Source organism: Rhipicephalus microplus, chromosome 6 (genome assembly GCF_043290135.1).
Source record: "Rhipicephalus microplus isolate Deutch F79 chromosome 6, USDA_Rmic, whole genome shotgun sequence".
Lineage (NCBI taxonomy): Eukaryota > Metazoa > Arthropoda > Arachnida > Ixodida > Ixodidae > Rhipicephalus > Rhipicephalus microplus.
The window spans coordinates 80,344,128-80,357,139 of NC_134705.1; the positions used below are offsets into that span (position 1 = coordinate 80,344,128).

At 47.3% G+C, this 13,012-nt stretch overlaps 1 protein-coding gene across 1 annotated transcript; it reads left to right on the forward strand.

Moving 5' to 3' along the window:
* The first annotated feature begins 9,339 nt into the window (after positions 1–9,339).
* Positions 9,340–12,495, forward strand: LOC142765907 (uncharacterized). Its single transcript, XM_075867711.1, has 3 exons — positions 9,340–10,531; positions 11,759–11,922; positions 12,358–12,495. Exons 1-3 carry the CDS (start codon positions 9,340–9,342, stop codon positions 12,493–12,495), a joined length of 1,494 nt encoding a protein of 497 aa, XP_075723826.1.
* The last annotated feature ends 517 nt before the right edge of the window (positions 12,496–13,012 follow it).

The following is a 13,012-nucleotide window of genomic DNA, read 5'->3' on the forward strand; positions in this document are numbered from 1 at the left end:
GCCTAGATTGTTGACAGGGTCGAGAATCTTCAAAGCTGATGGTGTCCTAGACTGATAGCTTATAGCAGCGTAATTTAGGTATGTGCGTGCGAGGTTTTGATATAAATTCCACACATATTTCGTTTCACTACCCCACGTTGTGCGTGATAATACTTTCAAATTATTCAATGTTTTAAGCACCCTTCTTTTAATTACTTGATGTATGGGATGAAGGTTAGTTTTGCGTCTACTATTGCTCCACGACACTTGTGCCCGGTCTTCACTGACAGAGGTGGACCATGACAGTCAACGTCAGAGTCAGGATGGAAGCCCCTTTTTCGGTAGAATAAGACGCAAGCGCTATTTTGCGCGTTGGGGATAAGACCATTCTCATCTGCACATTTAAATACCTTGTTCAACCCTAGTTGAATTTGCCGTTGGCACAGTGAGATGTTGCACGGTTTGTAGCCAATTTTTACATTATCGACATATATGCAGTAAAGATATTACGTGGGAGAGACAGGTGCAAGCAACTCATTTCAACTATGAAAAGTGTGCAGCTGAATACACCTCCCTATGGCACTCCTGTTTCTTGGACAAATATTCGAGATAAGACAGTGCCAACTTGGACACGGAATGTACAGATGAACAGGTAGGATTCAGTGATTGTCAGCGTCCTACCCCACACTCCAAAATATGACAGGCCTCGCAATATACCGAAGCGCCCTGTAGTGTCATATAATTTTTCGATATCGAGGAACACACAAAAAAATTGCCTATGAACAAAAGCGTCGTGAATTTGTGCCTCAATATGGACAAGGTGGTCAGTGGTGGACCGAGACTCTTAAAACTTGCACTGGCATGGGTCATGCAGGCCGATAGTTTAAAGGAAGTACATCAGGAGACTGGTAAGAATTTCCTCGAAAACCTTGCTAAGACTGCTGGTTAACACTATTGACCTGTAGCTATAAACTGAGGCCGGGTCCCTGCCTAGTTTTAGAATTGGGAGGATGATAGCTTCCTTCCAGGCTGAGGGTAGCTCACTGGAAGACCATGTCACATAATACAGGGAAAGGACAGCTTCCTGGGTTTCAGTGGGCGGGTGTTTTAACATTTTATATGCCACACGGTCCGGGCCTGGGGTAAATTGATTGCAGCAGGTAAAAGAGGTTTGTTGTTCAGCCAAACAGAAAGGGTCATTGTATGCCTCATTGGTTGTGGGTTTGCGTTCTAATCTCTGTTTTTGTATTCTGGTTTTGTGACGTCAGAACGCTTCACTATAGTGTGATGAGCTGGAGACCTGTTCGAAGTGCGCTCTGAGAGTGTTAGCCTGGTCTTCAAGACTCTCACCATGTGTGTTCACTAGAGGAAGTGAATGGGCTTGTCCTCCTGCCACCTGACCCACCATGTTGCAGACCTTCGCCTCATATCTGTATGAATTATTGCCAGACAAAAATCTGTGCCGGCTTTTTCTACTCTCCTGTCAGCACGTCCTTCTTCCTTGCGACTTCATGTTCTCAAAGTTTACAATATTACTGACTGTAGCACAGTCTCTAAGCAACTTGCAGGCCGTATTTTTTTTCGCGCATCACGGCACTCATTATTCCACCGTGAGACTCGTAATTTGCCAGGAGATCAACATGTTTGGGAATATATTTTGTTGCTGCGTCAACCAAGAAAGCTGAAAAGCAGCACACAACATCCTCTATGCATAACGCCGCCATGTCAGTCCAAGTTGATAGAGTCATGTTCCCAACTTTTCCCAATCGGCTTTGTCGGTGAGCCATTTGGGAACCTCTGCAGGACATGTATTTGTTATTGATTGGCTGATAACGATAGAGAAATGGTCACTACTGTAGGGAATAATAATGACTTCCCATTTGAGTAGAGGCAGGAGCGATGGGGATGTTATGCTGAGGTCTATTGTTGAAAACGTATTGTTAGCGATGTTGTAGTTTGTTGACTCTTTTCGATTCAGGAGGCGCGCACCAGCTAAAAAAGGAACTGTTCAATCAGGCGACCTCGCCCATTTCAGCGTAAGTCACCCCGGAGGCTACCATGTGCATTAAGGTCCCCTAGGAGAAGGTAGTGTTCCGGAAGTTTGTCTATGAAGGACTGGAGTTCATGAATTTCACGATGATGTTGTGGAAGTATTTAGAGAGAGCAGATAGTGACGCACTTATTTAAAAGAACTGCTTGAACAGTCACCGCCTCAAGGATTGTTTGTAGTGGAAGGTGTGTGCATGTAATCCCTTGATTGACTATAGTGGCAACACCACCGGATGGCACAATGACATCATTCCGATTCTTCCAAAAAATAACGTAGTGACATAAAAAGTTGGTGTGTTTAGGTTTCACGTGCGTCTCTTGAACGCGCAGCACTTTAGAAGTATGTTTGTGTAAAAGCTCTAGGATATCGTCGAGGTTTCTCAGCAGTCCTCTGACGTTCCACTGTAGTATTTTTGTCATTTTAATGTTGTGTAGTGCTGTATAGAAAAGTGTTGCGTTAGGTTACAGGGCCTTTTTGGGGCCCTGTGATTCGGGGTTTTTCTTTCTTGGTATGCTCCATGAAATGGTGCCTATCTTTCCGCATTTGAGGCGCCGGAGGAGTCGTACTTCTATCCATCATTTCTTGTGAGACGGTGGATTGTGCCTGCAAGCAGGTGCGTTCACAGAACTTTCAGACCAAACTGCGCTTGCAGTGGTCCAAGGTCCAGCATACACGGGGTCTACCGAACTGTTTTTCAGATGGCGGACTAGTACAGGCTGCTCCAGCCGGTGGCACTCTGTGTGATATTCGCAGGTGCACAAACGTGTGGCGCAGTGTCCCGGCACATCACATCGGCGAAAAAGGGAAAAGACTGGTTGTGTAGTGCGAACTGTAAACGTGCTTCTTGGACTGACAGATTATTTTTCACCTAAAGTTATACTATTTGTCTCTTTTTTTTTCTTGTGAGGCATGATCGTGAGTCGGCAGCGTGAAGTCCTTCAAAGTTCAAACCTTTGAGTTGCTTCTGAGGTGCAGTTGTCGGATATGTGTTGTATGAATGCACCCTTTGCGCAAGCGGCGCGCCCTCTGCAACTCTGCGATCCATGCCCGAAACGTTGCCACTTGATTCATCGACGAGAATTGGGAATGTATGGTCTTCCACGGAGCTTACAATAGCCGGTTTCAATTGATGCTGAGGTCACTGGTTCAGAAGGTAATTAATACAAGTTTTGTAGAAGTTTGTTTCTTGTTGCGCCTGATTATTATTCACTGTACCTTTACAAAGTTTCGTCTTGCCATCCTTCGAACAGTTCACTTTAATTCAGATTGATGAAATCATCATCAGAAATTACCCCACGGACTGTGTTCATAGGCCTATGTAGGCCAACTGAAACAGAAAGATCCCCAAATGTTACAATTATGGATAATTTGTCGTATTGATCTTTGCCATGTACCTGCGAAAGGAGATTGACACTTTCCATCTTTGTCACTTTATAACCTGGACCTCTTGCTTCGGTGAGAGTTTGCGACCTGGGAAAAGGTTATTTTCCACGCACTGCCTTCTTTTCGTTCTGGCTATGAATAACATCGTACTTTGGGAAGGTTGGTTTTGGTGTACTGAGCATGAACGTGTCTTCGGTGCACCACCTTTTCAGGGAGTGATCAGGAAGGGGGGGAAGCACTCGCCATGAATAGACACTAAAGTTCGGCAGCGGTGCCAGCCACCCACCACTGAGCCCAACCAGGAGACGTGGCAGGAGATACCGGGAAGCCCTGTCGACGCCACCTACCCTGCGCTGCTATAACCTAATTTGAAATAGCCAAGACTGGGCATTCATACAGAGTTAACCCTTGCCGCCAAGAAATTTGGAAGTAAATGGAAAAGAGAAGGTGACAGGAGAGATAAAAGTGTGAGAGAAAGACGAAGATGTAAGGAAAAGGCGATTGCCGATTTCCCCTGGGTGGGTCAGGCCAAAGGTGCTGTCTACGTTAAGCCGCGGCCAAAAGGGTGTATTGAATCTGCCGGGGGGCCGTAAAGGTCCAATCACCCGGCGTGTGCTCAAACTCGTCCTTTGGTGTCACCAGTGGTAAAGCAAATCAACAACTTCAAAACTAAGGCCTTGACATTTACAGGAGCACATAAAAGAGAACTGAACCAATATAAAATTCAAGGTGTCCCCATTGAAAAAGTATCCATGTTTAAATACCCCGGAATTGTTTTATCATCTGATCTATCATTGAAAGTGCACATAGATATCATAACTAGTAAGGCGTCGAACACACTTGAATTTATTAAAGGAAACCTGTATTTGACGAACTCTACTACTAAAAAGCTAGCATACATTACACTTGTCTGTTCAAAGATTGAATATGCATCCATCATCTGGAACCCATATCAATGATATCTCATCGATCAACTCAAATCAATAAAAAACAGAGCTGCAAGATTTATCTCCAATCAGTATTCTCGAAACTACTGCATCGCAGATATTAAACACTCACTTTCATTACCCCCTCTTGAAAAGCACAGACTGTCGTCACTGTTGTCACATTTTCATACATTTTATCATAGTAAATTCTGCTTTCGCGAAGCTCAAATAAAGACACCCTATAATATTTCCTAACGTGTTGATCCCCAATTCAAAATACAGCCTTTCTCTGCACGCACAAACATGTATTAGCAATCACCATTACTTCGAGCCATACATCACTGGGAAACACTACCACGGGACATCGCTTCAATCATTGATCATGCGGCTTTTGTAAATGAGTTGAATATTTTTTTAACATATGACTAATCTATTTATGCGTGTTAATATGTATGTATTTATGTTTATTCTTTTTTCATTGTTATTGTGTTTTCTGTTTATGGCAATTTTATGCATATTTATTTATACTTTTTGCACTATAGCCGTGCCCCTATTGTTTAGTTTTCGTTCATGTCTCCATTTTTATCCTTCTGCAAGTTTGGCTGAAAACTGTATTTTTCTTTGTTTACGATTTTTCATTACATATTAACAATATTTTGATTTGCGAATATATTGTACAACTAAAACCCCCTGTGTAATGCCCGAATGACCCATTGTGGTATATATAAAGAAAAACAACCCCAGGATCCCCTTTCCACCGGGCATGGCACAGCCACGCACGGCTAAGCGTGGGAGGGAGTCGAAACCCCCCCCCCCCCACCCGTTAGTTCGGGTCCTTAGTGTCGCTACACACCTAACACTTGTGTAAGAAGACGCCCCTGCGGGGGGAAAGGGGCTACCTATCTCTACTACTACTTCTGCTGCATACATCGGGGACACACGACCTAACTGCTTAAGAAGCTAAGCCCCAAAATATGGACCATCTCACCTGAGGGAACCCTGATAGGATGCGAAGCAGCAGTAGTGCGCACGGCGTTTACCCGGTTGAAACGGGCGTCAAAGCAGTTGCTGAAAGAACGGTTAGAAGCAAGACGTGGTCTAGCGTTTACTCAAGTACACATTTGAAACGCAAATGCACGGAAAGTGGGTTCGGCTTCATGTAAGTTTTATCGCAGAAAAACGAGCTCATAGTGTAAACCTATTCAGTTGCGCGTCTGCAGCAGTCGTATGGACCACGGTGTAATTTTCAAACACTTTGTATCTTATACAGTGGCAGGGACGAGCCCGCTAGCCATTTTCAATGATAGGGCGCCTCAGTATGATCGCTTCAGAAGCACAATTTAATCTGTCTCATGTTTTCACTCAACGTGTGGTCGAGCGTTGTGGGTGGTGGAGAGAGTGAAGCAGGAGAGTAGTGTGTGGTGAGCAGAAGCTGTCGCAGGGGTCCACAGCTACTGCGGGTGAGAGAGTGACGTCAACATGCAGCTGCAACTTTACCTTTTTCGCACCGCTCAACACCTGTGGCGAGGGTGTTCGTGTGGACGTATGGGACAGCGTTATACAGGCTTGTCAAAGAGCTGCTTCGCAGCTAAAAACCAACTGATTGCTCTGCACCGCTGTTAAATGGACGCCCCGTACACACAGGCAATGGATTTTGACCTCCATGGTACCGCCAGGGGAACATTTCTTCTGCTCGTTGTTGAACAATAAAAATTCGCAGTGGGTGCGTTAACAACAAGCGGACGGCCGGTCTAAGTGTATAAATGGCACTTTCCGTCTCTCATTGCCCAATAGCAGGGACGCATGTTCAAGTAGGAAGCACCATCACTGCGTGCTTTGCACTTTCTCAGATTTGTCTCCTACGCAACGCCGCGGGGAGTGCCAGGGTCAACGCTATCGCCAGTGTAAGTGTTAGCGCCCGCTGCTTCGCATGTAAACGTGGTTCCCGTTAGCAAGAGATGCTGTGACTTTTTCTATTTGCAATCTGTTCGTATACATTTTGCAACGTAATATCCGTGACGGAAATATATCGGCGGAACCGTGCAGGACCGCAGCATTAAACACTTTCGGGTTAAGAAACAATAATAAAAGCATGATAATGTCAGGCCCGCGCCAAACGCGCAGTAGAGTCAGAGTGAGAGCTGAAGAGCGGCTTTTGTGGACTTTTTATGCACATTTCGGAGAACTATTAGAAGCACAGTTGCACGGTACCCATTACGCCATTACTGATTCCTTGTTTAGTAGAGGAGCTTATACTATGAGATTATTCATCATTTTTCAAAGAAGCACACTACTCGTTACACACCTGTGAGTAGTTATGCGCATTTAATTGGTACCCTTCATTTCACAATCTGTTGGTGGTCCTGTAGAAGGAACGGGTGCCGTAAGCCAATCACGACAGAGTGTACTACCATATTGTGTTCCTGAATGTAGTGTCCATTAATCGAATAGGTGCCACCGCTTATGTGAGAAGGTGTGTAGTGTTCCGAATAACTTTTTTATTTTGTCGGAGAAGCCGCTTGGAACCTCATTGATCAGTTTTGTTTATATTTGTACAGGCTGACGCCCGTTCCAAAGGTACTGACTTGGCTTTGTACATTTATTATTACCTGTTCCTATAGGTTCTTGTCCCATCAGAGCTCACTAGAGGTGTTTATGCCATGGCCATGAAAATCTTTTTACTTGATTCAATAAATAAAAGAAGTTAAATAAATTATTGAGGCCATCGTCAAACTAATCATTAAGTCAATCAACCCAAAGCTTTATTTCCCTACATATTAGAACGTAGTTTCTCTTTTTTGGTTGATACTTTCACTGCCATATTACTTAATGATCTTCATCTGCACGTACAACGTAATGATTGCTGTGGTCCACTTAGGTCAGTTCCCATTTCATCGTATTCAGCACAACTTGTATCTGGCGTCGCAGTTCCGCTGAAACCGACAGCGATATTGCATTGTGAAAATAGTTTTGCGCCTGGGGAGAGTGGTCCAAATGTTTATTTGATGTTCTGCACAAGAAAATCGGTGAATGGTATTCTGCAGGTGCTGTGTTAGAGTGCCTCGAGCGTGTAGCGGAGGCAAACAAGCGCGTTGATGCACGTTAGACACAAGTGCCATCTGGCAGTTAAACAAAGGCGTGCAGCCCGAGGAGAAAGATGCGAGGAGAAGAAATATTATTCACGAAAAGAAATGTAAATGCAGGCAGCTGTGGTCAGGCTCTCAGTCCAAGGCTTTACTGGCACGAGGGCATCACTGGGCCTGGTCAAGAAAAGCTATTGAGCTCTGCTTGGCTCGTCCGCAAGCCATGATTCCCACTGCTTGTATGACATGTGTTGACGATTAATAGCGTGTGGACTGTCGATGTGTGTGGGCTTTTTCGTGCACTCCAGTGTTATGTGGCTGAGCGTCAGTGTGTCTGAACACCACGAAGATGTTTCTCTAAATTGCGTAGGATATATTCTACTCAGGCGGAGAGCTATTGGTTTTTATGCGCCTCCGATTCCTGCTTTGCTAGCTATCCAAGTCTTTATGCGGAAGGTCATACACTTCGTTCTTCCTTTTGGTGGAGAAGGATGTCATGTGGATTAGAAAAGGGTTCAACGTCTGCGATTGCCGTCGCTCGGTTCGTGAAGCCTCGAGCTATGCCGTCTGCCATAACGTTCCCTTCCAGAACTTCGGGAGCAGGACACTATATAATGTGATGATATCCTGGTATAGGCTTATTTAAAATTTTGCACACTGGTTGGGGTAGCATACCTCGGAGAAACAATCGGCAGGCCACCTGTGAATCAGAGAGCACCACCACTGATTTCCCCCTGCTTTCTGCGTTAGATATGGCTATGGCTATTTCCGCCACCTCTTCCAGTAGCGGGAAACGTGTTTTTACCGACGCCGTTGTAGTGTGATTCGGTGCTACGACCATTCGCTCACGGTGCTTTTTCAGTAAGATAAGACTCCCCACGTTCCCTTACAGCATTCCCCACTGATAGGGTGTTCTCTCGCTCACCTGGGTAGGTTTTTTTGTCTTCTTATGGCGAATTCCACTGAGAGCTAGAACAGGAGTAGAGGCGCAGGGCAGTGAGGAGTGGGGAGCACAATACTGAGAGCAGTGCCACTCTATCTGCCACCGGTATTGGGCACGCCCTCGGAGAGCCAGTGAGGGGGTGGCGAGTCGGGAGACCACGTGGTTAAACCATTCCAAGACTCGGTATATTGGGCAGCATGAAAATCCGCGTGAAATTCCTCAGCCACTTCTACATTATCCTAATACACAGTGTGTTTGTGTAACGACGCATTCGGCAGAAGCCCAGTTGTCATTGTCGCCGCCCGTGCAAAACAACGGAACAGTGGCTACAAACTACACATGCTTGCAGCCATTGCCGCTCACTCACTGGCTGAAGGAAAATGTGGAGACTGATGTTAAACCCTTACGAAAATCCTATATATAGACTTATATAAAAATTCCCATATATGGCTACATCACGAGTCGGGCATATCTGGCTTTATATGGAATCCCCATATATGGGCCCTATATAACGTGATATGCCCAATTGCTGATATAGATATATATGGGCCTTGTATACCCATGTACTGTTGTTGCTGTATATGGCCATATATGGCTATATATAGAAGCATTCATATAAGGTCTTATATGAATGCTTTCATATATGGCCTTATATGGATATCTTTACATAAACCTATTCAGATTATTCATCTATATTAGTTCAGCTTGTGTCGCCGGCAAAAAATATAGCTGCTCAAACCATTCTTCAGCTAGAAATACAGCTGTTTGTTGAAAGGTCTGCATGCAGTCACCATCATCTCCAAAACTGATGCATCGTCATTTGCACATGTCAATGCCACTGCGCACGTTGTGTGCGCATACCCTTCAGAGGCTATAAAAAGCCTCGCTCCCAATAAACGTGGTTCACTGTTGTACCTTCGTGTCTGTACACTTCAGTGGCGACGAGGCGGTCGAACCGTTGGTCGCGCTGCGACCATGGCTGCGCCCGCGGGCCCACCGGGTTTTGATGAGGAGGCGGACAACTGGGAGGCTTACCGGCTACGCTTGGAAGCATACTTCGAGGTTCACGACGTCACGGACGAGAAGAAACGCAGGGCAATTTTGGTCACGGCGTTGAGCACAAAGGCAGTGGATTTATTGGCTGCACGATGCGCGCCGGCGAAGATACAGGACCTGAAATACGAAGACGCTGTGAAGTTCCTGGGTGAGCGATTTGCTCCGGCGTGCAACGAAATCGCTGAATCGTACAAGTTCTTCACAAGGAAGCAGCTTGCAGCAGAGTCAGCAAATGAATTTCTCGTGGAAATACGAAAGATTGCAAGCAGGTGTAATTTCGGTAGCGCCCTCAACAGGATGCTAAGGGACCGCATTGTTTGCGGCCTGCGCGACGCTAGTGTTCGTCGGCAGCTGTTGGCAAAAGCAGAACTCACGCTGAGGGAGGCGGAAGAGGCAGCGCGTGCAGCAGAGATGACAGCGGCAAACGTGGACCACATGGCCAGCGCGCAAAACACGGGCAATGTGCACGCTATGACGATAGAGCACAGAGGCCAACCAACTAGGCATCCGTCACTACGAGAGTCGGCGAGCAGGGAAGACTGGCGGCACGAAGGGACGTGCCCATGCTGCGGCAAAAGTGGTCATACAGCGGAAAAATGCAAGTTCCATTCTGTTAAATGCTTCACTTGTAAGAGGCAAGGACACCTAGCCCGTGTGTGCCAGCAGCACCAGTCCCAGCAAAACAAAGTATTCCACTGTGAAAGTCAGTGGTCTGATAATGACGACTACGAACAATTTCTGCTCAACTTGCAAGTGGCATCAGTGAACATGGTCCAGCCAATTTATCGCACCATGGAATGGGATGGCGGGGCCCTCCGAATGCAAGTAGACACCGGTTCCCCCGTGACAATAATCACATGGCCTACCCACACCAAATACCGTCACCTTTGGCCTCGGCTCCAGAAGACTACCTTGCAACTGACTTGTTTCCTCGGTCAACTTCCCGTCAAGGGTCAACTCAATATCTCGATGACGTACGGCGGGACCACACTGGACGCTACCTTGGTGGTGCTGGGGTGCTCTGGACCGGATCTGTGTTGGCGGGACGTCATCAAAGCCCTCGAACAGCACGGAAGGCAGGTTCTCGCCGTCGGAATGAAGGCTGCCCCCGGTAAGCCATCCTCTACTAAGGACGATTTACAAGTGCAGCAGTTGTTAGACGAGTTTCAGAACTTGTTCTCGGAAGAGCTAGGTTTAATCAAAGGGCCACCCGTTGAGCTACGCTTGCGCGAAGGTGTCGTACCTCGTTTCTTTAAGGCACGTGCCGTGCCTTACGGGATGAGAGAAGCCGTTAGCCAAGAGATAGATCGTCTCGTTCAGACAGGAATCTGGACACCAGTTGCTTGCGCTGACTGGGCAACGCCTCTTGTTCCGGTAGTAAAGAAAAATGGGTCCATTCGACTTTGCGGTGACTTCAAAGTAACAGTCAACGCTGCTTGCCACACGGAAAAATATCCGTTGCCCAAAATTCAAGACATCTTTGCTAGCTTAAGTGGAGGTGAAGTGTTCTCCACAATCGATCTAAAGGATGCTTACAGTCAGCTACCTCTAGATGAGAACGCAAAGCAGCTTCTAGTCGTTAACACGCAAAAAGGACTATTCTGCTTCAACCGGCTCCCTTTCGGTGTAGCGTCCGCCCCAGCAATTTTCCAGAGACGCATGGAAGCCATCCTTCAAGGAATACCGGGTGTTCAAGTTTACTTGGATGACGTGGCTGTGGCAGAGAAGCAAGACAACTGCGAAAAATTGCGCGAAGTCTTCTAGAGGTTACGGGACTACGGTGTGAAGCTTCACCCAAGCAAATGCAAAATACGGAAGAAAGAAGTTGAGTATCTTTGGCACCGCTTATGCGCAGATGGCCTTTTGCCGAAAGCGGAGAACATTGAAGCAGTATCGGGAATGCCCAGGCCCACATGTGTGGCAGAGCTGCGGTCATTCATCGGCTTTATGACGTATTACCATGCATTCCTTGGCAACTTGTCCACTGTTCTCGCACCGTTGTATGAACTGTTAAAGAAAAACGCCTGTTGGCAGTGGGGAGCAAGACAAGAGGCCACTTTCGAAGCAACGAAACGCCTCGTCAAAGGCGCCAAGTTCCTCACGCACTACGATCCGCAAAAGCCCCTCGTGTTAGAAACGGACGCGTCGTCTTACGGCATCGGGGCTGTTTTATACCAACGGGTCAACGGAGAAGCGAAGCCAGTTGGATTTCGGTCGCGCACTCTGACTGCGGCAGAGCAGAATTACGCACAAATCGGGCGTGAAGCGCTAGCAGTTGTCTTTGGGGTGACCAAATTTCGTGAGTACCTACTGGGTAATACTTTCACGCTAATTACAGATCACAAGCCACTTCTGCGACTGCTCAGCCCGGACAAGCCCGTACCTGCTCTGGCAGCGGCACGAATCCAACGGTGGTCTTTATTACTCAGTGGCTACACGTACACGATCGAGTACAAGGCAGGAAAAACCCTTCCGGTAGCTGATGCCCTGAGCCGCCTTCCGGCAAGCTACCAGCACGATGCCAGTACCATGGAGTCCATCAATAACGACGCCCATGAGTACGTACTTTTTGCTGAGCAACTAGACACCATCCTGATGTCGTCTAGTGATTTGGCCGGGGCGACAAAAGCAGATAGCACCCTCAAGCAAGTCGCTGTCTATATTCGCGACGGCTGGCCTAGGAAACTACCGAGATCAAAACCAGACTTACGTCCATTCTTTTTTAAAAAACACGAACTGGTGTGCAGTAATAACATTGTCTACGGGGGGCACCGAGCGATAATTCCGGTCGCCGCCCGGAATTCCGTACTACGCAAGCTGCACGAAACTCATCAAGGGATGACGTCGATGAAGAAGTTGGCGCGCTCCATATTTTGGTGTCCTGGGCTGGATCGGGACATTGAACGTGTGGTAAACACTTGCCCTGTATGTGTGCAGTGTAGCAGCATGCCACCTGCCAAGGAGCCTGTGCCATGGCCGGAAACCAAGGAAAAGTGGTCAAGGGTGCACGCAGACTATGCCGGCCCGGTTGAGGGACATATGTTGCTCATCGTGGTTGATTCGCACACGAAGTGAATAGAGGTGAGCCCAGTGAAGATAGCCAGCGCGGGACGGACTATCGAAGCCTTACAATCAATGTTTAGTTGGTTTGGCCTGCCCCAAACCGTGGTTTCCGATAACGGGCCACAGTTCACTAGCGCGCAGTTTCAGTCGCTCATGAATGAAAACGGAATTCGCCACTTTCGCAACGCGCCTTATCATCCGCTGTCCAACGGTTTAGCAGAGAGGGCAGTGCGAACGATTAAACTGGGACTGCGCAAGAACGCTAGAGGCACACTGCAAGGCCGATTAGACCAAATTCTGTTACAGTATCGCCGCACCCCTCTGCCCAGCGGGAAAACGCCAGCGTTCATGCTGCTGGGTTTTGAGCCTCGATGCAAGTTGGATAACGTCGTGTCATGTCGGCCATTTTCTCACGCAGATACGGAGCACCCCGGAACCACTCGCCAAGTTGGAGACTGTTTGGTACAGGAACTACGGGACAGAAGCCAGGTGGAAGGCTGGCGTCGTACAGACCCCCGAAGGCCACCGC